A 25,536-nucleotide genomic window follows, 5' to 3' on the forward strand; every position below is an offset into this window, starting at 1 on the left:
AGCCTAGGCTGGAGATAAAATGGATGACAATGTAATGAGACAGACACCTTTCTAGCCTAGAGGTTGGAGATAAAATGGATGACAATGTAATGAGACAGACACCTTTCTGTAGCCTTGAGGCTGGAGATAAAATGGATGACAATGTAATGAGACAGACACCTTTCTGGAGATAAAATGGATGACAATGTAATGAGACAGACACCTTTCTGTAGCCTTGAGGCTGGAGATAAAATGGATGACAATGTAATGAGACAGACACCTTTCTGTAGCCTTGAGGCTGGAGATAAGATGGATGACAATGTAATGAGACAGACACCTTTCTGTAGCCTTGAGGCTGGAGATAAGATGGATGACAATGTAATGAGACAGACACCTTTCTGTAGCCTTGAGGCTGGAGATAAAATGGATGACAATGTAATGAGACAGACACCTTTCTGTAGCCTAGAGGCTGGAGATAAAATGGATGACAATGTAATGAGACAGACACCTTTCTGTAGCCTGGAGATAAGATGGATGACAATGTAATGAGGCTGGAGAGATAAAATGGATGACAATGTAATGACAGACAGACAGGCTGGAGATAAAATGGATGACAATGTAATGAGACAGACACCTTTCTGTAGCCTAGAGGCTGGAGATAAGATGGATGACAATGTAATGAGGCTGGAGATAAAATGGATGACAATGTAATGAGACAGACACCTTTCTGTAGCCTTGAGGCTGGAGATAAAATGGATGACAATGTAATGAGACAGACACCTTTCTGTAGCCTTGAGGCTGGAGATAAAATGGATGACAATGTAATGAGACAGACACCTTTCTGTAGCCTTGAGGCTGGAGATAAAATGGATGACAATGTAATGAGACAGACACCTTTCTGTAGCCTTGAGGCTGGAGATAAAATGGATGACAATGTAATGAGACAGACACCTTTCTGTAGCCTAGAGGCTGGAGATAAGATGGATGACAAAATGAGACAGACACCTTTCTGTAGCCTAGAGGTTGGAGATAAAATGGATGACAATGTAATGAGACAGACACCTTTCTGTAGCCTTGAGGCTGGAGATAAAATGGATGACAATGTAATGAGACAGACACCTTTCTGTTAGAGGCTGGAGATAAAATGGATCATGAGACAGACACCTTTCTGTAGCCCTGGAGATAAAATGGATGACAAATGACACAGACACTTTTTACATCATGCAGGTTTCTCCCATCAAATAGCCTAACCTACAGTAAATGGCGCTCAATCAAACAAAACATTTGCTGTCATGTTATCAAACAACATATCCTAAAAACAGGACAGGTGAAAGTAGAATGGACACTATGGAATGGACCATAACAACTGTTGGCCAGGAGTTTCACCCCATTGTCACAATCAGTGGTTTCAAATTTGTATCCATACATTTTTTTGGACAAGCTGATTGTAGCGAAAAAATAACATACTTCTGCATTTCCCACTGTGTCACATTGCAAATATGCTCACAATAACTCCTGATAAAGTTGGGTAGCTGACATTCAGAGCCTAAATAGCCACATTGATTAGTCACAGGAATCAGGACTAATGAAGCCAATACAACGGCCTGTTTTACAAACAGTGGGCCGACCACATGGATGGGCATTCATAAAATGATTTAACAGGCAGTACTGTAGGCTACACCTCAGTAAGCACAGACCAACACCGAAGCCTTTTGGACATCTTTTTCTTGGTGCAGTCCAGACTAGTCTTGATTTCCACATCCACGGATATTGGTTTTTGTTCTGGTCTGGACCAAATCTGATGTTAAGTACTGTTGACCGGCAAATTCTACCGGTGTGTCTGTTCCGTCTGTCAGGTCAGTCAGCAGGATGTACCAGCATGGTGGAGGTCATGGAGGAGGTCCTCAGGAGGTCGCGCTAACAGATGAAGAGAAGGAGATCATCAACAGTGTTCTGGCTCGGGCTGAGACCATAGAGGCCATGGAGCAGGAGAGGATCGGGTGAGACAGACAGAGAGAGAGAGAGAGAGAGAGAGAGAGAGAGAGAGAGAGGAACGAGAGAGAAATAGAAAACTGTGTGTGTGTGCATACTGTGTGATCTCTAGGCGGTTGGCGACCTGTCTGGACAGTCTGTCTCCTTTGTGTGTGTGCGTGTGTGTGTGCGTGTGCGTGTGCGTGTGTGTGTGTACTGCAGGCGTTTTGCCACTAGGTTGGACAGTATGAAGAAGACGGCGTGTGGAGATGGTCAGTCTCGTTGTCTGCTGTGTGGAGAGACGTTTGGACAGCAGGGAGTCACCTCTGTACTCTGTTCCTACTGCAAGAAGGTAACAAACACACCTACCTACAGAGACCATTACAACACATTGACTGGACCCGCAGGGGTAAACTACTGTAACTCCTGTATCTCCTGTAATGCCTGTATCTCCAGTAACTCCTTTATCTCCTGTATCTCCTGTAACTCCTGTATCTCCTGTAACTCCTGTATTTCCTGTAACTCCTTTATCTCCCATAACTCCTTTATCTTCTGTAACTCCTCCTCTCCTGTAACTCCGGTAACTCCTGTATCTCCTGTCTCTCCTGTAACTCCTTTATCTCCTATAACTCCTGTATCTCCTGTAACTCCTTTATCTCCTGTAACTCCTGTAACTCCTGTTCATCTTGAGTAAAGGTAAAGATCTTAGTCTCTGACTAACTCAAACACAACTTGAGTATCTCCTGTATCAAAAGTTCTCCTGTAACTAAGGCACTTTATCTCCTGTCTGTCTCCTGTAACTCCTTTATCTCCTGTCCCATCTCCTGTAACTCCTTTATCTCCTGACACGGTCTCCAGGTGTACGGTATTTCCTCCAACACATTGGTGCGGCTGGCTCCGGGTTAAGTGGGCATTGTGTAAGCAGTGCCTTGGTTGGGTTGTGTAACTCCTCGACCTTCACCTCTCCTGTCCATACTCAGTGATAACAAGGCTGTAACTACTGATTGGATGTCACGTCTCTGACCTTAGTTCCTTTGTTTTGTGTAACTCCTGGGTTACGTGTTTCCCATTTAGTCCTGTAACTCCGTTTGTTTTATCTCCTGTTGGCTTATGTTTGCTCCTGTAACTGAACCTCTGCTTCCTCCGCCTGAATTCTCACCCACTACACTCCGAAGGTGACATAACTCGTTTGCTAAGTCAAACGAAAAGTTCTGCTCACACTGCCCTAATGTTCATACTCTCTCCAGATGAAAGTAAAGGTAAAGATCTTCTCCAGACCATTAAAGACCTTCTCCCTGACCTCACCTCGCTCATCAACTCATCCCTGACCGTGGCTACGTCCCTTCCGTCTTCAAGAAAGCACCCCTTCTGAAAAAACCTACACTCGATCCCTGATGTCAACAACTACAACCAGTATCCCTTCTTTCTTGGTCTCTAAAACTCTTGAACGTGCCGTTGGCCAGCTCTCCCGCTATCTCTCTCAGAATGGATCCAAATCAGTGGTTTCAAGGCACAACAGTGCTAGCTGGGCCACTAGAGTCCAGGCTCTCATCCTTCAGACCTATCGGCTGCCTTGACCGGGAGACCCATGGGGGGCGCACAATTGACCCAGCATCGTCCAGGTTGGGAGAATCTGTCTCCTCGCCACGCCCTCGCCACTGGTGTCCCCCAGGGCTCTGTTCTAGGCCCTCTCCTAGGGATTCTCGCTATACACCAAGTCACTTGGCTCTGTCATAACCGGGTCTCTCCTATCATTGCTATGCAGCTGACACGGTCACCAGGTGGCGGTCGCATTCTGCATGTCTCCATATCACATTGGATCACCACCTCAAGCTGAACCTGGCAAGACGGAGCTGCTCTTCCTAAGGACTGGGCATTGCCATGTCAACTCCATTGTGTCCTCCTCCCAGAGCAGCCTGGCTTGGTCCTGGACAACACCCTGTCGTTCTCAACCAACATCAGGCGGTGGCCCGTTCCTGTAGGTTCATGCTCGACCAACATCACCTACGACCCTCCTGAGTCCTAATCCAGGCACTTGTCATCTCCCGTCTGGATTACTGTCGCTGTTGGCTGGGCTCCCTGCCTGTGCCATTAAACCCCTACAACTCATCCAGAACGCAGCCTGATTGGATGTCACCTTCTGACCTCCTCCGCTCTCTCCACTTTGTTTTGCATGTACAAGACCATGGTGTGCACGGAGCTGTGGGTTACGTGTTTCCCATTTCAGGCCCTACACCCAAGCAAGGGGGTTTGCCTGGCCTCCCTACCACTGAGGTTTAAGTTCCCGCGTTTGTTTTGTTGGCCCCAATGGTGGAACAAACTTTTCGCCAGGGGGTCAATCACCACCTTCCGGAGACATGTCTTCAAGGAATACCTAGGATAGGATTTGTGCACCCCCTCCCCCTTAATGATTTAGATGCACTATTGTAAAGTGGCTGTTCCACTGGATGTCAGAAGGTGAATTCCAATTTGTAAGTCGCTCTGGATAAATTCTAAATCACTTAAACTACACTCAGAACGTTGCATTGGATACCAAGAAGTTGGGGAGAAAAAGGGTTAAAAAATAAATAAACAAATTAATAATAATAAGTATCAAAAGTAAATGTAATTGCTAAAATATACTTACATATAAAAATTAAAAGTATAAATAATTTCAAATTCCTTATATTAACCAAACCAATGGCACCATTTTCTTGTTTTTTAAACAGATATTAAGGCCACACTCCAACACTCTGAAATCCTTTACAAACAAATCATGTGTGTTTCGGGAGTCCACAAGATCATAGACAGTAGGGATGATCAGGGATGTTCTATTGACACGTGTGTGAATTAGAAAATGTTCCTGTCCTACTAAGCATTCAAAATGTACCGAGTACTTTTGGGTGTCAGGGATAATGTATTCAGTAAAAAGTACATAATTGACTTTAAGAATGTAGTGAAGTAAAAGTAAAATATACAAATAGTAAAGTTAAGTACAGATACCCAAAACAACTACTTAGGTAGTACCTTGAAGTATTTTCACTGCCTGTAACTCCTGTAACTCCTGTAACTCATTATTCTGTTACTTTCTTTTGTTCTATTTTCTAGTTCTTGTTACTTAGAGATTATCCTGTCCATTCACAACATGAACTGTAAAATTGTGTGTGTACCTGCACTGCCTCAAGAGACCTGTGTGTGTGTGCGTGTGTGTGTGTGTGTGTGTGTGTGTGTGTGTGTGTGTGTGTGTGTGTGTGTGTGTGTGTGTGTTTCTGCCTCCAGCACATATGCAGTAAGTGTGGGATTCAGAACAACCGTTCGTCATCTCCAGTGTGGGTTTGTAGGATCTGCAGTGAACATCAAGAGGTGAGGTGGAAAGAGAGAGAGGGAAAGAGAGAGAGGAAAGAAGTGAGAGGAGAGGCGTGAGGGGCAGAGGGGGAGGAGACAAGGGGAGAGTGATGAGGGGAGGAAAGAAGGGGTGGAGTGACAGTCAGTAGCTTTAATCATTTTAATAATAATTCTCAGTACCCTCTAATTATCCTTCATTGAATATTCCCTCTTATGAGAAACGATTGTGGTTGTTTGTCCCTTCAAAATCTAAATGGAGAGACAGATGGAGAGAGGAAGAGAGAGAAGGGGGAGAGAGGAAGAGAGAGAAGGGGAGAGAGAGGAAGAGAGAGAAGGGGGAGAGAGGAAGAGAGAGAAGGGGAGAGAGAGGAAGAGAGAGAAGGGGGAGAGAGGAAGAGAGAGAAGGGGGAGAGAGGAAGAGAGAGAAGGGGGAGAGAGGAAGAGAGTGAATGGGTAGATGAGAGAAGGAGGGAGATGAGGGTTCAGCTGGTTCAGTCACTATGTTTCAGACCCTTTAATTAAATGGTCCTACTTGTCAATCAATGTGCGATAACTCATCTGCTAAGCACGCTATCCCCCCATCTCATTTTCTCTTCTTCCATCTAATTCTCTCCCTCTCCCTCTCTCTCTCACTATATCTCCCACAATCTCTCTCTCATTCTTTCTCTACATCTCTTCTCTCTCTCTCTTCCTCTGTGTCTCTCCATCTCTCATTTTATGTCTAGATGTTGAAGCGTTCTGGAGCATGGTTCTTTAAGGGACAACCCCAGCAATCCCTCCCTGCTCCCCTGCCCATCTCCAGGCCCAGAGGGACAGGTACAGAGAGCCCCCGTACCCAGACCCCTACCCATGCCCATCACCAGCCCAGTGCCCAGCCCTATCCCCGTACCCAGCCCAGCTACCAGCCAGACCCTGGTGCAGAGGACTACACAGAGCGGCAGGAGCAGCAGGATAACTCCTACTCCAACATACAAAACCAAGGTGAGCAGTGGAAACAAGCATTTCCATTTCACTACTAGTTGGACTTGTATGAGAGGTAAAAGCAAAAGCTTTCAGTTTGTCTCAAATGTTGGGTATCGAGGACATATATATTTCAAAATGTCATCTTCCTCTCTCTGTCTCGTCTCAGAGCCCACTGATGAGCCCCCATACTCCAGTTCGGAGCAACAGGACCCAGAGGGCAATAGCTCTGCTCAGACACTAGAGGGTGTTGCTGAGGCCCAGGTTAGCCCTGCCGTGGTGGAGGAGGTGGTGAAGATGGAAAGACAGTTAGGCTCCAGACCTCCCACAGCCAGGGGAAGAGAGAACCCACCAGCTCCAGCTGACACAGTCACAGCACAGGGTATGATTAAAGGGACATTTCACCCAAATTACAAAATGGCATATGTGTTGCCTTCTCCCCTCTGAAAGCAGTCAATGGATAAGAAGAAACAACTTTGGTTTTGTTAACCTACCAATTGCCACCAACGACTAACTTGCATAATCGCTTCTACTTTGAAATTGAGACTGGCTAGATGTCTGTATTTCTCTTCATCAGCCCCTGCACCACAGAAGAGCAGATGCCCACAGCAGAGAGAGGAGAGAGCGCCACCTCTAGTCAGGGAGGAGAAACCCACTCCTGCCCCCAAACCCAGCATGGCATCACGCACAGGCCCCGCTCCCAACAAAGACAATGACAACGAATACGACTCTGATGAATCCAGTAAGTGAGTGTGTGTGTGTGTTTTTGGTTTTACTATCCTTGTGGGGACCAGATACTAAAACAAGGAAAATTTGAATGTCCCCACAAGGAAAAAGCCTATTTTAGGCTTAGAGGTTAGGTTAAGGGTTAAAATGATGGTTAGGGTTAAAATGGTTAGGGTTAGGGTTTAGGGGTTTGGGGTTAAGGTTTAGATTTAGGGTTAGGGGTTAGAGGTTACAACACATCCGCCATGCTGACCCTCAACACGGTGGCCCGTAAGGGGTGCATGCATAGTCCCTGTACCCCCTGTTCACCCACGACTTCTACACCATCATTAAGTTTGCTGACGACACAATGGTGGTTGGCTTGATCACCGACGACGAGACAGCCAATAGGGAGGAGGTCAGTGACCTGGCAGTGTGGTGCCAGGACAACAACCTTTCCCTCAACGTCAGCAAGACAAGGGAGCTGATCGTGGACTACAGGAAACGGAGGGCCGAGCACGCCCTCATTCACATTGACTTGGCTGAAGTGGGCGGGTCGAGAGCTTCACTTTCATAGGTGTCCACATCACTAAGGTCCTATCATAGTCCCCACACACCAACACAGTTGTGAAGAGGGCACAAAAACGCCTCTTCCCCGTCAGGAGGCTGAAAAGATTTGGTATGGGCCTTCAGATCCTCAAAAAGTTCTACAGCTGCACCTTTGAGAGCTGCACCACCATTTGATATGGCAACTGCAAGGCACGCGACCGCAAGGTGCTACAGAGAGTGCTGAGTACGGCGCAGTACATCACTGGGGCTGAGCTCCCTGCCATCCAGGACCTCTATACCAGGCGGTGTCCGTGGAAGGACCTAAAAATTGTCAATGACTCCAGCCACCCAAGTCATAGACTGTTCTCTCTGCTGCCACACGGCAATTGCTAATTACAATAAGCATTCCACTACCCCGGCCAACATCTCAGCACCCCCTGCAGCAACTTGCCCCCCCCCCCCGCTTCTCCTTCACCCAAATCTAGCCTATTCAACCTCTCTTTTGTATCGTCTGAGATCCCCAAAGATTGGAAAGCTGCTGCAGTCATCCCCCTCTTCGAAGGGAGAGACACTCTAGGCCCAAACTGTTACAGAACTATATCCATCCTGCCCTGCCTTTCTGAAAGTTAACAAACAGATCACCGACCATCTCGAATCCCACCGTACCTTCTCCACTATGCAATCTGGTTTCCGAGCTGGTCATGGGTGCACCTCAGCCACGCTCAAGGTCCTAAATTATATCATAACCGCCATCGATAAAAGACAATACTGTGCAGCCGTCTTCATTGACCTGGCCAAGGCTTTCGACTGTCAATTATCTCATTCTTATCGACAGACTCAATAGCCTTGGCTTCTCAAATGACTGCCTCGTCTGGTTCACCAACTACTTCTCAGATAGAGTTCAGTGTGTCAAAGGAGGGCCTGTTGTCCAGACCTATGGCAGTCTCTATGGGGGTGCCACAGGGTTCAATTCTCGGGCCGACTCTTTTCTCTGTATACATCAATGATGTTGCTCTCGCTGCTGGTGATTCTCTTATCCACCTCTACGCAGACAACACCATTTTGTATACACCTGGCCATTCTTTGGACACTGTGATAACAAACCTCCAAAGGAGCTTCAACGTCATACAACTCTCCTTCCGTGGCCTCCAACTTTTAAATGCAAGTAAAACTAAATGCATGCTCTTCAACCGATCGCTGCCCACACCCTCCCGCCCGACTAGCATCACTACTCTGGACGGTTCTGATCTAGAATATGTGGACAACTACAAATACCTAGGTGTCTGGTTAGACTGTAAACTCTCCTTCCAGACTCACATAAAGCATCTCCAATCCAAAATGAAATCTAGAATCGGCTTCCTATTTCGCAACAAAGCCTCCTTCCAAACATACCCTCATAAAACTGGCTATCCTACCGATCCTTGACTTCGGGGATGTAATTTACAAAATAGCCCCCAACACTCTTCTCAGCAAACTGGATGTAGTTATCACAGTGCCATTGGGTATGTCACCAAAGCCCCATATACTACCCACCACTGCAACCTGCATTCTCTCGTTGGCTGGCCCTCACTACATATCCGTCGCCAAGCCCACTGGCTCCAGGTCATCTATACGTCTTTGCTAGGTAAAGCCCCACCTTATCTCAGCTCACCGTTCACCATAGCAGCACCCACCCGTAGCACACACTCCAGCAGATATATTGCACTGGTCATCCCCAAAGCCAGCACTTCCTTTGGCCGCCTTTCCTTCCAGTTCTCTGCTGCCAATGACTGGAATGAATTGCAAAAAATCTCTGAAGCTGGAGACTTATATCTCCCTCTCTAACTTTAAGATTCAGCTGTCAGAGCAGCTTACCGATCACTGTACCTGTACACAGCCAATCTGTAAATAGCCCACCCAACTACCTCACCCCCATATTGTTACTTACCCTCTTGCTCTTTTGCACCCCAGTATCTCTACTTGCACATCATCATCTATCACTCCAGTGTTAATGCTAAATTTTAATTATTTTGTTTCTCTGGCCTATTTATTGCCTTAACTCCCCACTCTTCTACATTTGCACACACTATACATATATTTTTCTATTGTGTTACTATTTGTACATTGGTTTATGTGTAACTTTGTGCTGTTGTTTTTGTCGCACTGCTTTGCTTTATCTTGGCCAGGTCGCAGTTGTAAATGAGAACTTGTTCTCAACTGGCCTACCTGGTTAAATAAAGGTGAAATAAAATAAAATATATATTTTTAAAGCGGTATCGAAGTATGCAACCAACAGGACACGAAACATCTTCTACCCATAAGCCATAAAGCATTGACCTTTTTGTCCTAACTCTTTTGACACATCACATACGCTGCTGCTCCTATTTATTATATATCCTGTTGACTCGTCACTTTACACCGACCTACAGTGCATTCGGAAAGTATTCAGATCCCTCGACTTTTTCCACATTTAGTTACGTTGCAGCCTTGTTCTAAAATAGATTTGTTTTTAAATTCCCTTCATCAATCTACACAGAATAACCCATGATGACAATGCAAAAACAATGTTTTTACAATTTTTGCAAATCTGTAAAAAAAATATGGAAATATCACATTTATAGTTGAAGTCGGAAGTTTACATACACTTAGAATCATTAAAACTTGATTTTCAACCACTACACACATTTCTTGTTAATAACAAACTATAGTTTTGGCAAGTCATCTACTTTGCGCATGACACAAGTCATTTTTCCAACAATTGTTTACAGACAGATTTTTTAACTTGTAATTCACTGTATCACAATTACAGTGGGTCAAAAGTTTACATACACTAAGTTGACTCTGCCTTTATAGCTTGGAAAATTCTAGAAAATGATGTCATGGCTTTAGAAGCTTCTGATAGGCTAATTGACATAATTTGAGTCAATTGGAGGTGTACCTGTGGATGTATTTCAAGACCTACCTTCAAACTCAGTGCCTCTTTGCTTGACATCATGGGAAAATCAAAAGAAATCAGCCAAGACCTCAGAAAACAAATTGTAGACCTCCACAAGTCTGGTTCATCCTTGGGAGAAATGTCCAAATGCCTGAAGGTACCACATTCATCTATACAAACAATAGTATGCAAGTATAAACACCATGGGACCGTCATACCGCTCAGGAAGGAGATGCGTTCTGTCTCCTAGAGATGAACGTGCTTTGGTGCGAAAAGTGCAAATCAATCCCAGAACTACAGCAAAGGACCTTGTGAAGATGCTGGAGGAAACAGGTACAAAAGTATCTATATCCACAGTAAAACAAGTCCTATATCGACATAACCTGAAAGGCTGCTCAGCAAGGAAGAAGCCACTGCTCCAAAACCAGCCTAAGAAAGCCAGACTACGGTTTGTAACTGCACATGGGGACAAAGATCGTACTTTTTGGAGAAATGTCCTCTGGTCTGTTGAAACAAAAATAATGACCATCATTATGTTTGGAGGAAAAAGGGGGAGGCTTGCAAGCCGAAGAACACCATCCCAACCGTGAAGCACGGGAGTGGCAGCATCATGTTGTGGGGGTGCTTATTATGTGGATATATTGAAACAACATCTCAAGACATCAGTCAGGAAGTTAAAGCTTGGTCACAAATGGGTCTTCCAAATGGACAATGACCCCAAGCATACTTCCAAAGTTGTGGCAAAATGGCTTAAGGACAACAAAGTCAAGGTATTGGTCATCACAAAGCCCTGACCTCAATCCTATAGAAAATTTATGGGCAGAACTGAAAGAGCATATGCGAGCAAGGAGGCCTACAAACCTGACTCAGTTACACCAGCTCTGTCAGGAGGAATGGGCCAAAATTCACCCAACTTATTGTGGCAAGCTTGTGGAAGGCTACCTGAAACGTTTGACCCAAGTTAAACAATTTAAAGGCAATGCTACCAAATACTAATTGAGTGTATGTAAACTACTGACCTACTGGGGATGTGATTAAATAAATACATGCTGAAATAAATCATTCTCTCTACTATTATTCTGACATTTCACATTCTTAAATTAAAGTGGTGATCCTAACTGACCCAAGACAGGGAATTTTTACTAGGATTAAATGTCAGGAATTGTGAAAAACTGAGTTTAAATGTATTTGGCTCAGGTGTATGTAAACTTCAGACTCAACTGTAGGTATTCAGACCCTTTCTTCAGTACTTTGTTGAAGCATGTTTGGCAGCGATTACAGCCTTGCGTCTTCTTGGGTATGACGCTACAAGGCACAGCTGTATTTGGGGAGTTTCTCCCATTCTTCTCTGCAGATCCTCTTAAGGTCTGTCAGGTTGGATGGGGAGCTGTAACGGTTCTTGTCTGGTGAAGGAGAAGCGGACCAAAATGCAGCGTGGTATTTTTGATACATGTTTAATGATGACGAAAAAACACGAACAATACAAAAACAACAAACGGAACGTGACAACCTATACAGCCTATCTGGTGACAACAAACACAGAGACAGGAACAATCACCCACGAAATACTCAAAGAATATGGCTGCCTAAATATGGTTCCCAATCAGAGACAACGATAATCACCTGACTCTGATTGAGAATCACCTCAGGCAGCCATAGACTATGTGTAACGGATGTGAAACGGCTAGCTTAGTTAGCGGTGTGCGCTAAATAGCGTTTCAATCGGTGACGTCACTTGCTCTGAGACCTTGAATTAGTGGTTCCCCTTGCTCTGCAAGGGCCGCGGCTTTTGTGGAGCGATGGGTAACGACGCTTCGAGGGTGACTGTTGTTGATGTGTGCAGAAGGTCCCTGGTTCGCGCCCGGGTATGGGCGAGGGGACGGTTTAAAATTATACTGTTACATTGATGCTGTTGACCCGGATCACAGCTATTTTCAGGTCTCTCCAGAGATGTTCGATCGGATTCAAGTCCAGGCTCTGGCTTGGCCACTCCAGGGTATTCTGAGACTTGTGCTTAAGGTCGTTTTCCAGTCTGAGGTCATGAGTGCTCTGGAGCAGGTTTTCATCAAGGATCTCTCTGTACTGCTCTGTTCATCTTTCCTGATTAGGAAACAATCCTGCTAAGTTTCCCAGTCACTGCTGCTGAAAAGCATCCCCACAGCATGATGTTGCCACCACCATGCTTCACCGTAGGGATGGTGCCAGCTTTCCTCCAGACGTGACGCTTGGCATTCAGGCCAAAGAGTTCAATCTTGGTTTCATCAGACCAGAGAATCTTGTTTCTCATGTTCTGAGAGTCCTTTAGGTGCCTTTTGGCAAACTTCAAGTGGGCTGTCATGTGCCTTTTACTGGGGAGTGGCTTCCGTCTGGCCACTCTTCCATAAAGGCTTGATTGGAGTGTTGCAGAGATGATTGTCTTTCTGGAAGTTTCTCCCATCTCTACAGAGGAACTCTGGAGCTCTGTCAGAGTGACTATCGGGTTCTTGGTCACCTCCCTGACAAAGGCCCTTCTCCCCTGATTGCTCAGTTCGGCCAGGCAGCCAGCTCTAGGAAGAGTCTTGGTTCCAAACTTCTTCCATTTAAGAATGATGGAGGCCATTGTGTTCTTTGAGACCGGCAATGCTGCGGACATTTTGTACCGTTCCCCAGATCTGTGCCTCGATACAATCCTGTCTCAGAGCTCTACAGACAATTCCTTTGCGTAGAACAACCATAAAATACACGTGTTCTAATTTACACACACTCTCCCTCTCTCTGTGGTTCTGTTATTCCCTCTCCCTCTCTCTGCGGTTCTGTTATTCCTCTCCCTCTCTCTGTGGTTCTGTTATTCCCTCTCCCTCTCTCTGTGGTTCTGTTATTCCCTCTCCCTCTCTCTGTGGTTCTGTTATTCACTCTCCCTCTCTTTGTGGTTCTGTTATTCCCTCTCCCTCTCTCTGTGGTTCTGTTATTCCCTCTCCCTCTCTCTGCGGTTCTGTTATTCCTCTCCCTCTCTCTGTGGTTCTGTTATTCCCTCTCCCTCTCTCTGTGGTTCTGTTATTCCCTCTCCCTCTCTCTGTGGTTCTGTTATTCACTCTCCCTCTCTTTGTGGTTCTGTTATTCCCTCTCCCTCTCTCTGCGGTTCTGTTATTCCTCTCCCTCTCTCTGTGGTTCTGTTATTCCCTCTCCCTCTCTCTGTGGTTCTGTTATTCACTCTCCCTCTCTTTGTGGTTCTGTTATTCCCTCTCCCTCTCTCTGTGGTTCTGTCATTCCTCTCCCTCTCTCTGTGGTTCTGTTATTCCCTCTCCCTCTCTCTTTGTTGGTAGTAGAAACCAATCTGAATTTCTTTTGTCATTATTTTGTTCTGTCCATCAGCCACGCTGGGGTTGCTGGAGTTCATTCTGCATTATGAACAGGGGAACAACACACTGCACTGCAACATAGTCAAAGCCAAGGTAAAAACACACACTTGACACAGTGGATACGCATATACAATACCAGTCAAAATTCTGGACACACCTACTCATTCCAGGGTTTTAAAATTATTTGTACTATTTTCTACATTGTAGAATATTAGTGAAGACATCAAAACTATGACATAACACATATGGACTCATGTAGTAACCAAAAAAGTTACTAAACAAATTAAACAAATATACATATATTTTATATTTGAGATTCTTCAAAGTAGCCACCCTTTGCCTTGATGACATCTTGCTCTCGCTTTCTCTCACCCCCCCCCCTCTCTCTTTCTCACAGGGTTTAAAGCCGATGGACTCTAACGGACTAGCAGACCCCTACGTCAAGCTGCACCTCTTACCTGGAGCTAGTAAGGTAACTTCAACACTTCTGGTTTCCTATAATCTTGTCTTTGTGTTGTAGCCCTGGTTTGATGTATTTTTTTAATGAGATATGACAGTGAAGAGGAGACAGAAAAACTAGGAGAGTTTGTATGCTAGAAGGGCAAGGGTCGAATTCGAACCCAATACCGACTCTGGTAGCTTAGGCTGTACATCTGTGCTGGGATCTTTAACCACTGGACCACACAGTAGGCCTGTACTCCTGCTTCCTGTTGACACAGACGTTCCCCCGGTGAAGTAATCATGTACTGTATATCTATTCATCTTCTCTCCACAGTCTGTTAGACAGTCTAAAAGTCGAACAAACTTTGCACTAAGTGAAAATAAGAAAAATCTTTCTCTCTCTCTGTCTCTCTCCATCTATCTCCCTTTGTCTCCTGCTCTATTTCTTCCCCTGTCTCTCCCCTCCCCCTCTCCCCGTTTCCTCCAGTCTAACAAGCTGCGTACTAAGACCCTGAAGGGCACTCTGAACCCAGTGTGGAATGAGACTCTGGTGTACCACGGTATCACTGATGACGACATGCAGCGCAAAACACTACGGTAATAACAGCCTCAACCATACCACTACTGGATATACTGTATGAGTGACCCACTGGGCCATCTGAAATGATTCCGTTGATATTGGTCCAGTTTTGTTCAGTGGCTCTCCATTTAAATCAGTACGATTTCCCAGAGCTAAAGGGAAGAAGGAGAATAAAAACTGTTCTGTGATGCAAGAAGAGAATAAAACTCCTCTTCCTGGGCCTCCCGAGTGGCGGAGCGGTCGTCACTACAGCCTGCGACATCACTACAGCCTGGGGTTCGATCCCACCGGTCCCTATGGGACTCCGTGACCAGGAGTCCCATAGGGTGGCACACAATTGGCCCAGCGTCATCTGGGTTAGGAGAGGGTTTGGCCGGGGGGGTTTTACTTGGCTCATCGCGCTCTAGCGACTCCTGGTGGAGGTCCGGGCGCCTGCAAGCTGTCGTCAGTTGAACAGTGTTTCCTCCGGCACATTGGTGCAGCTGGTTTCTGGGTTAAGTGAGCAGGTGTTAGGAAGCATGACTCGACTTTCGCGTCTCCCAAGCCCTTTGGGGAGTTGGAGCGATGAGACAAGATCGCAATTGGATATCACAAAATTGGGGAGAAAAAGGGGGTAAAATTACAAAATAATAAGAGATTAAAACTCCTCTTCCTGCTTCCAGGCTGTCGGTGAGTGATATGGACAAGTTTGGACACAATGAGTTCATAGGAGAGACGCGTGTTGCTCTGAAGAAACTCAAAGCCAACCAGATGAAGAACTACAGCGTCTGTCTTGAGAGGGTGGTCCAGGTAGGAACTACAACAGTGTGTGTCTAGAGAGGGTGGTCCAGGTAGGAACTACAACAGCATGTGTCTAGAGAGGGTGGTCCAGGTAGGAACTACAACAGTGTGTGTCTAGAGAGGGTGGTCCAGGTAGGAACTACAACAGTGTGTGTCTAGAGAGGGTGGTCCAGGTAGGAACTACAACAGTGTGTGTCTAGAGAAGGTGGTCCAGGTAGGAACTACAACAGTGTGTGTCTAGAGAGGGTGGTCCAGGTAGGAACTACAACAGCGTGTGTCTAGAGAGGGTGGTCCAGGTAGGAACTACAACAGTATGTGTCTAGAGAGGGTGGTCCAGGTAGGAACTACAACAGTGTGTGTCTAGAGAGGGTGGTCCAGGTAGGAACTACAACAGTGTGTGTCTAGAGAGGGTGGTCCAGGTAGGAACTACAACAGCGTGTGTCTAGAGAGGGTGGTCCAGGTAGGAACTACAACAGTGTGTGTCTAGAGAGGGTGGTCCAGGTAGGAACTACAACAGTGTGTGTCTGGAGAGGGTGGTCCAGGTAGGAACTACAACAGCGTGTGTCTAGAGAGGGTGGTCCAGGTAGGAACTACAACAGTGTGTGTCTAGAGAGGGTGGTCCAGGTAGGAACTACAACAGCGTGTGTCTAGAGAGGGTGGTCCAGGTAGGAACTACAACAGTGTGTGTCTAGAGAGGGTGGTCCAGGTAGGAACTACAACAGCGTGTGTCTAGAGAGGGTGGTCCAGGTAGGAACTACAACAGTGGGTGTCCATGATGTCTGGAGACGGTTGTCTAACCACTGAACCACTTGTACATTGGGGATCCAACTGTTAATAATACTGATAGAAGTGATCTCACCCCCAAACTCCCTCCTGTCCCAGGTGAAGAAGGCAGGCACAGGAGGTTCAGCCCGGGGCATGGCTCTCTACGAGGAGGAGGTAAGACTCACCTGAGACGGGATTCACACCTGACACAGGACTCAGGGTTTACACTTGACTTTCAAGCCTAAGATTTACACCTGAATGCATAGTCACTTTACCGCTACCTACATGTACAGACATGGCCAAAAGTTTTGAGAATTACACAAATATTAATTTTCAAAGTCTGCTGCCTCAGTTTGTATGATGGCAATTTGCATATACTCCAGAATATTATGAAGAGTGATCAGATGAATTGCAAATAATTGCAAAGTCCCTCTTTGCCTTACAAATGAACCGAATCCCCCAAAAACATTTCCACTGAATTTCAGCCCTGCCACAAAAGGACCAGCTGACATCATGTCAGTGATTCTCTCGTTAACACAGGTGTGAGTGTTGACGAGGACAAGGCTGGAGATCACTCTGTCATGCTGATTGAGTTTGAATAACAGACTGGAAGCTTCAAAAGGAGGGTGGAGCTTGGAATCATTGTTCTTCCTCTGTCAATCATGGTTACCTGCAAGGAAACACGTGCCGTCATCATTGCTTTGCATAAAAAGGGCTTCACAGGAAAGGATATTGCTGCTAGTAAGATTGCACCTAAATCATCCATTCGTCGGTTCATCAAGAACTTCAAGGAGAGCGGTTCATTTGTTGTGAAGAAGGCTTCAAGATGCCCAAGAAAGTCCAGCAAGCGCCAGAACCGTCTCCTTAAGTTGATTCAGCTGCGGGATCGGGGCACCACCAGTACAGAGCTTGCTCAGGTATGGCAGTAGGCAGGTCTGAATGCATCTGCACGCACAGTGAGGCGAAGACTTTAGGAAGATGGTCTGGTGTCAAGAAGGGCAGCAAAGAAGCCACTTCTCTCCAGGATAGACATCAGGGACAGACTGATATTCTGCAAAAGGTACAGGGATTGGACTTCTGAGGACTGGGGTAAAGTCATTTTCTCTAATGAATCCCCTTTCCGATTGTTTGGGGCATCCGGAAAAAAGCTTGTCCGGAGAAGACAAGGTGAGCGCTACCATCAGTCCTGTGTCATGCCAACAGTAAAGCATCCTGAGACCATTCATGTGTGGGGTTGCTTCTCAGCCAAGGGAGTGGGCTCACTCACAATTTGCCGAAAAACACAGCCATGAATAAAGACTGGTACCAACACATCCTCCGAGAGCAACTTCTCTCAACCATCCAGGAACAGTTTGGTGACGAACAATGCCTTTTCCAGCATGATGGAGCACCTTGCCATAAGGCAAAAGTGATAACTAAGTGGCTCGGGGAACAAAACATCGGTATTTTGGGTCCATGGCTAGGAAACTCCCCAGACCTTAATCCCATTGAGAATTTGTGGTCAATCCTCAAGAGGCGGGTGGACAAACAAAAACCCACAAATTCTGACAAACTCCAAGCAAGAATGATAATGCAAGAATGGGCTGCCATCAGTCAGGATGTGGCCCAGAAGTTAATTGACAGCATGCCAGGGCGGATTGCAGAGGTCTTGAAAAAGAACGGTCAACACTGCAAATATTGACTCTGCATCAACTTCATGTAATTGTCAATAAAAGCCTTTGACACTTATGAAATTGTCACGGCCGTCAAAAGAAGAGGACCAAGGTGCAGTGTGGTGAGCATACATACTTTTAATAGTAGATGTCGCCAATAAACCATACCAAAATAAACCGTGAAGCTTAAGGCGAAGTTAACTTCCCACAAACACAAGTGGGAAAAAGGGTACCTAAGTATGGTTCCCAATCAGAGACAACGATAGACAGCTGTCCCTGATTGAGAACCATACCCGGCCAAAACATAGAAATAGAAAATCATAGAAACACAAAAGATAGAATGCGCACCCCAACTCACGCCCTGACCAAACCAAAATAGAGATATAAAAAGGATCTCTAAGGTCAGGGCGTGACAGAAATGCTTGTAATTATACTTCAGTATTCCATAGTGACATCTGACAAAAATACCTAAAGACACTGAATCAGCAAACTTTGTGAAAATTAATATTTGTGTCATTCTATATACTTTTGGCCACGACTGTACAAATGACCTTGACTAACCTGTATCCCCGCACATTGACTCAGTACTGGTACCCCCTTTTAATAGACTCATTATTGGTATTTTATTGTGTTACTTTTTTATAATACTTTTTTACTTTTGTTTATTTAGTAAATATTTTCTGAACCATATTTTCTTAAAACTGCATTGTCGGTTAAGGGATTGTAAGTAAGCATATCACAGTAAAGTCTACATCTGTTGGTTAAGGGATTGTAAGTTAGCATATCACAGTAAAGTCTACATCTGTTGGTTAAGGGATTGTAAGTAAGCATATCACAGTAAAGTCTACATCTGTTGTATTTGACGCATGTGACATATAACATTTGATTTGATACTCAGGGTTTAAACTTGATGTTCACATCTTTTTTATTTATTTTTATTTTTATTTCACCTTTATTTAACCAGGTAGGCTAGTTGAGAACAAGTTCTCATTTGCAACTGCGACCTGGCCAAGATAAAGCTTAGCAGTGTGAACAGACAACACAGAGTTACACATGGAGTAAACAATTAACAAGTCAATAACACAGTACAAAAAAAGGCGAGTCTATATACATTGTGTGCAAAAGGCATGAGGAGGTAGGCGAATAATTACAATTTTGCAGATTAGCGCTGGAGTGATAAATGATCAGATGGTCATGTACAGGTAGAGATACTGGTGTGCAAAAGAGCAGAAAAGTAAATAAATAAAAACAGTGTGGGGATGAGGTAGGTGAAAATGGGTGGGTTATTTACCAATAGACTATGTACAGCTGCAGCGATCGGTTAGCTGCTCAGATAGCACATGTTTGAAGTTGGTGAGGGAGATAAAAGTCTCCAACTTCAGGGATTTTTGCAATTCGTTCCAGTCACAGGCAGCAGAGTACTGGAACGAAAGGCGGCCAAATGAGGTGTTGGCTTTAGGGATGATCAGTGAGTTACACCTGCTGGAGCGCGTGCTACGGATGGGTGTTGCCATCGTGACCAGTGAACTGAGATAAGGCGGAGCTTTACCTAGCATGGACTTGTAGATGACCTGGAGCCAGTGGGTCTGGCGACGAATATGTAGCGAGGGCCAGCCGACTAGAGCATACAAGTCGCAGTGGTGGGTAGTATAAGGTGCTTTAGTGACAAAACGGATGGCACTGTGATAAACTGCATCCAGTTTGCTGAGTAGAGTGTTGGAGGCAATTTTGTAGATGACATCGCCGAAGTCGAGGATCGGTAGGATAGTCAGTTTTACTAGGGTAAGTTTGGCGGCGTGAGTGAAGGAGGCTTTGTTGCAGAATAGAAAGCCGACTCTTGATTTGATTTTCGATTGGAGATGTTTGATATGAGTCTGGAAGGAGAGTTTACAGTCTAGCCAGACACCTAGGTACTTATAGGTGTCCACATATTCAAGGTCGGAACCTGACACAGCACTCAGGGTTTAAACTTGATGTTCACACCTGACGCAGCACTCAGGGTTCAAACTTGATGTTCACACCTGACACAGCACTCAGGGTTTAAACTTGATGTTCACACCTGACACAGCACTCAGGGTTTAAACTTGATGTTCACACATAAGATAGTAGCTGAATTCTGGTGTCATCTGCATGATTTCTTTCTTTCCACTATTGACACACACAGGAAACTGTTTGCATGAAAAACCCAGCAGTGTTGCAGTGCTTGACACAAACCGGTGCACCTGGCACCTACTACCATACCCTGTTCAAAGGCACTTAAATATGTTGTCTTGCCTATCCACCCTCTGAATGGCACACATTCACAATCCATGTCTCAATTGTCTCAAGGCTTAAAAATCATTATTTAACCTGTCTCCTCCCTTTCATCTATACTGATTGAAGTGGATTTAACAGTTGACATCAATAAGGGATCATAGCTTTCACCTGGATTCACCTGGTCAGTCTCATGGAAAGAGCAGGTGTTCTTAATGTTTTGTCCACTCAGTGTACATGACTGACCAGGTGAATACATGACCAGTAGCAGAGAGATTATATCTATACATACTGTACATGACTGTCTTTGATATGTAAATCTCTATGGGAAAAATTCTTATGGTAGTGGATGTAAATGTACTTGTAAACCTTTTTGTGTGTGTGTTCATGCCTGTGTGTGTCCTACAGGTAAAGGAGGATGAAGCCGAGGAGAGGGGTCGTATCCTGGTCTCTTTAACCTACAGCACCCAGCAGGGTCGTCTGATAGTGGGAGTGGTGCGCTGTGCTCACCTGGCAGCTATGGACTCTAATGGATACTCAGACCCTTTCGTCAAGATGTACATGTTCTAACATACCTCTCAACATGACGGATTATGTTTCCTCTCTCTAATATCTCTTTTTCCTACAGCAGTAAAATATTGATGGATGAATTGATTGATTGGTTTATTGATTGATTATTTCCTGTGATTGTGACCTACAGCTGCCTGAAACCAGACATGGGGAAGAAAGCCAAGAACAAGACACAGATCAAGAAGAAGACCCTCAACCCAGAGTTCAATGAGGTTAGTGTCCCCTCCATATCTGTCTCTAACAGCACAATATCAGGTTCCAGGCCATTGTTTTATTAATACAGAGTCTAATGGCAGTCTTTGTCTATGCACTGAGAAATGGAGTCTGATGGCTGAAGTTGTGTGGCAGGAGTTCAGCTATGAGATCAAACATGGTGAGCTGGCCAAGAAGATCCTGGACATCTCCGTTTGGGACTATGACATGGGAACATCCAACGATTTCATTGGTGAGTTGGGTCTATAACATGGGCACACACAGCGTTTTTCATTGGTGAGTTGAGAAATCCAGCAATTTAATTGGTGAGTTCAGTTGAGATGGCATAATGAATGTACTTGTAGTTACTGATTTTTATACTTAACAAACAATATTGTGCAGATTTTAAGCCGACTTCAAAATAATATATTTAAAAATCTCCATCCAGGTGGATGCCAGCTGGGCATCACAGCCAAGGGGGAGTGTCTGAAGCACTGGTACGAATGTCTCAAGAACAAAGACAAGAAGATTGAGCGCTGGCACGTCCTCCTAAATGACAACACCATCAAAGACACGGACGACTGAGAGACGACCTCGTCCTCCTCCTCCCTTGTCTTCTTCTTCCTCCCATTTCCTCCTCCTCCCTCCTAAATAGCGTTTTCTAATTTCCTCTTAAATATAATATTTTGTCTTCCAATCATCCAATTGTTTTTAAATGTATTTAAATTGTAAAGTATTTTTGTCTAATGTTTTTTCGTTATGTGTCGGAACCCAGGAAGACAAGCTGTCTCCATTGGCGTCGGCAAATGGGATCCTAATAAAATCACAAATCATAATCTAGGTCTTCCTACTTTCAGTAATGTGAACCTGAATTAGCAGCAAATTAAGGCTCTCACACTTTTTACAACTTCATTCTTCTTGTGCAGACAGAAATCTTATTGGATTCATGTACTTATCAACACAGTGTTTCCAGTGAAACAAAAAGAAACTGCAACAGAATATCTCCTATATTTCAGGCATGCTTTACTGCTTCTGGGGGAAAGTGATCTCTTTCACTTATCTCTAAAACCTGGAAACCGGATTTCAATGAACAGGGTGCTAAAGTATGTTGTTAAACAATGCGTTGTTACACCATCCTTACCTATCTCAGTCTCAACGCAAGGAATTCCCCTCCTCTCTTACCATAGACATGATATAGATTACATCATATAGATTGCATCATTGTCTCTGACCCCCACCCTGGATTTTGCTGTACAATGTTATGATGTGGTCATAATCTGTGTTCTATACTTCAATACTGTGATGTTATGACACAGTCATACAGATGTAGGATCTTAATTGTATCACTCTTTTGTTGCTGAGAATTATCCTGCTATGCAGTAGTGTATTTGAGTTTTAAAAAGGCTTCTAAAGTTTGTAATTTCCATTTTGAAATGTCAGACTTGATTTGCTGTAACCGCTGTTGTTGGTGGAAGAAGGTGAGGACCAATGCGCAGCGTGGTACATGTTTATCTTTTTAATAAAGTAAACTGAACACTGAATAACAAAACAACAAAGAAACAACTGAAACAGTTCTGTCTGGTGCAGACACACAAAGACTGAAAAGAACCACCCACAAAACACAATGGAAAACAGGCTACCTAAATATGGTTCTCAATCAGGGACAACGATTGACAGCTGCCTCAGATTGAGAACCATACCAGGCCAAACACAGAAATAGAAAATCATAGACAAACTAACATAGACAACCCACACAACTCACGCCCTGACCATACTAAAACAAAAGACAAAACAAAGGAACTAAGGTCAGAACGTGACATTTGCTCTAATGGAAAATGTATCAATCTCTACAAAATTTCCATTAATTATAATCCACATAATAATTCACATTTCCTGTTGCTGCAGGATTATTTTCCTGCGGTAGCAAATTGACTCAAATTAAATTCCCACATCTGTAATCTGTCTTGTACACTTCTATACTGTGATTGCTTGGGACTAGTGTTTGTGCTGCCAAAGCATATGATCTTCACTTGTGCTACTGTATGTACAAACAGTTTGTTAAAAGGAGCATGTGTTGGATGTTATGGAACATATGTTGATGTTATTTATGAATGAAGATATTTACATAGTATTAGCTGTTTAGGTTGATTACATGCTAGCTGTTTTGGTTGATTACATGTTGCATGTTATTGAAGCATTCCTCTAAGAACCATGGGATATCTTAGAAACACTGATTTAGATGTTGCTCTCTTTTTTCGCTCCCTCTCTCTCACTTTCTTTCTCTCTCACACTCTCTCTCTCTCTCTCGCTCCCTCTCTCTCTCTCTCTCTCTCGCTCTCACTCATAGAACAAAGTGTTACTCCAAGCCTGATGAAGTAATGATCAGACAATACTGTATTGGCTACTTTTTCCACCACTGTTAATGCATAGACATTCTTTGAAGTTCGCTCATTGTATAAGCAGCGTCTGTGACATGGCAGGACCTTTGTGAGAATCAGGTGAGGTTTGAGAACTGGTGGCCTGAGTAGACACGCAGTGGGATGTAGGTGGACTTTGGCTCTCTTGATAAACACAGTAGTGAATCTCTTCTCTTTTCTTTTCCAACTGGTTGAAAGTTCACAGTCCTGTTGGCCTCTGAAGGATTAGTCTGCCTGACTGTATAGACTTGAACTCCACTGTGCAGTATAACACACCTTGACATTCATGGAGACATTGATGGTTTAATAATATTCAATGATATAATGCTGACATTGTATAATTTAGTTTAACAATATAGGCCTAGAGTGAAAAAAATAGTTAATAGATAGAAATATAAATGAAATGGTTCTTTCTGGTCAATATTGGAGGATACAATTATAAAACTAGATCGATTTTATGTTTACTTCCTGGCGGAATTTGACTCTGTCATGTTCAGAAACACCTCATATTCTGGAAGCTGGCCAATAGATAAAAGATAAGCATTTTAATGTTTCATAATTTATGTTATATGATAAGGATAGCAAGTGTAATAATTTTCATTGATCATCCATCCAGTAGAAACAATTGTGTTCATTAAACTCAGCAAAAAAAGAAACATCCCTTTTTCAGGACCCTGTCTTTTAAAGATAATTCCTAAAAATCCAAATAACTTCACTGATCTTCATTGTAAAGGGTTTAAACACTGTTTCCAATGCTTGTTCAATGAACCATAAACAATTAATGAACATGCACCTGTGGAACGGTTGTTAAGACACTAACAGTTTACAGACGGTAGGCAATTAAGGTCACAGTTATGAAAACTTAGGACACTAAAGAGGCCTATCTACTGACTCTGAAAAACACCAAAAGAAAGATTCCCAGGGTCCCTGCTCATCTGTGTGAATGTGCCTTAGGCATGCTGCAAGGAGGCATGAGGACTGCAGATGTGGCCAGGGTAATAAATTGTAAAGTCTGTACTGTGCCTAAGACAGCGCTACAGGGAGACAGGACAGACAGCTGATCATCCTCACAGTGGCAGACCACGTGTAACAACACTTGCACAGGATCGGGACAGGTACAGGATGGCAAAAACAACTGCCCGAGTTATACCAGGAATGCACAATCCCTCCATCAGTGCTCAGACTGTCTGCAATAGGCTGAGAGAGGCTGGACTGAGGGCTTGTAGGCCTGTTGTAAGGCAGTTCCTCACCAGACATCACCAGCAAAAACGTCACCTATGGGCACAAACCCACCGTCGCTGGACCAGACAGGACTGGCAAAAAGTGCTCTTCACTGACGAGTCGTGGTTTTGTTTCACCAGGGGTGATGGTCGGATTTGCATTCATCGTCGAGGGAATGAGTGTTACACCGAGGCCTGTACTCTGGAGCGGGATCGATTTGGAGGTGGAGGGTCTGTCATGGTCTGGGGCGGTGTCTCACAGCATCATCAGACTGAGCTTGTTGTCATTGCAGGCAATCTCAATGCTGTGCGTTACAGGGAAGACATCCTCCTCCCTCATGTGGTACCCTTCCTGCAGGCTCATCCTGACGTGACCCTCCAGCATGACAATGCCACCAGCCATACTGCTTGTTCTGTGCGTGATTTCCTGCAAGACAGGAATGTCAGTGTTCTACCATGGCCAGCGAAGAGCCCGGATCTCAATCCCATTGAGCACGTCTGGGACCTGTTCGATTGGAGGGTGAGGGCTTGGATCATTCCCCCCAGAAATGTCTGTGAACTTGCAGGTGCCTTGGTGGAAGAGTGGGGTGACATCTCACAGCAAGAACTGGCAAATCTGGTGCAGTCCATGAGGAGGAGATGCACTACAGGACTTAATGCAGCTGGTGGCCAAACCAGATACTGACTGTTACTTTTTTTTTTACCCCCCCCCCCCCCCCTCTTTGTTCAGGGACACAATATTCAATATCTGTTAAATAATTTTTGTTGTTAAATTCCCATGTACCGAATACGAAATACAAGTTAAATGTGTTTCCATCGCATTTTCAACTGTACTGATGGGGGTGCTGAGGAATTATTAACAGGGAAGTTTTCTTCGATATGCTGGTTATTATATCAATATTTGCACATGAAAGTGTTTCCACTGA

At 44.5% G+C, this 25,536-nt stretch overlaps 1 protein-coding gene across 1 annotated transcript; it reads left to right on the forward strand.

Annotated features, from left to right (window-relative positions):
* Positions 1–1,835: 1,835 nt before the first annotated feature.
* On the forward strand, positions 1,836–23,658 carry rph3aa (rabphilin 3A homolog (mouse), a). The gene is made up of 15 exons (XM_064977640.1): positions 1,836–1,979; positions 2,173–2,302; positions 5,209–5,292; positions 6,000–6,255; positions 6,404–6,616; positions 6,812–6,976; positions 13,754–13,833; positions 14,138–14,212; positions 14,669–14,778; positions 15,424–15,550; positions 16,424–16,480; positions 20,620–20,768; positions 20,912–20,993; positions 21,130–21,226; positions 21,422–23,658. Exons 1-15 carry the CDS (start codon positions 1,849–1,851, stop codon positions 21,556–21,558), a joined length of 1,893 nt encoding a protein of 630 aa, XP_064833712.1. The 5' UTR covers positions 1,836–1,848; the 3' UTR covers positions 21,559–23,658.
* Positions 23,659–25,536: the final 1,878 nt, after the last annotated feature.

This window comes from Oncorhynchus masou, chromosome 11 (genome assembly GCF_036934945.1).
Source record: "Oncorhynchus masou masou isolate Uvic2021 chromosome 11, UVic_Omas_1.1, whole genome shotgun sequence".
Lineage (NCBI taxonomy): Eukaryota > Metazoa > Chordata > Actinopteri > Salmoniformes > Salmonidae > Oncorhynchus > Oncorhynchus masou.

Excerpts from the sequence above, each read along its gene's own strand:
- rph3aa (XM_064977640.1), top strand. The coding sequence starts at position 1,849 with ATGTACCAGCATGGTGGAGGTCATGGAGGAGGTCCTCAGGAGGTCGCG. Across the intron at positions 1,980-2,172 it reads ATGGAGCAGGAGAGGATCGG|GCGTTTTGCCACTAGGTTGG; the intron begins GTGAGACAGACA and ends TGTGTACTGCAG. Across the intron at positions 15,551-16,423 it reads GTCTTGAGAGGGTGGTCCAG|GTGAAGAAGGCAGGCACAGG; the intron begins GTAGGAACTACA and ends CTCCTGTCCCAG.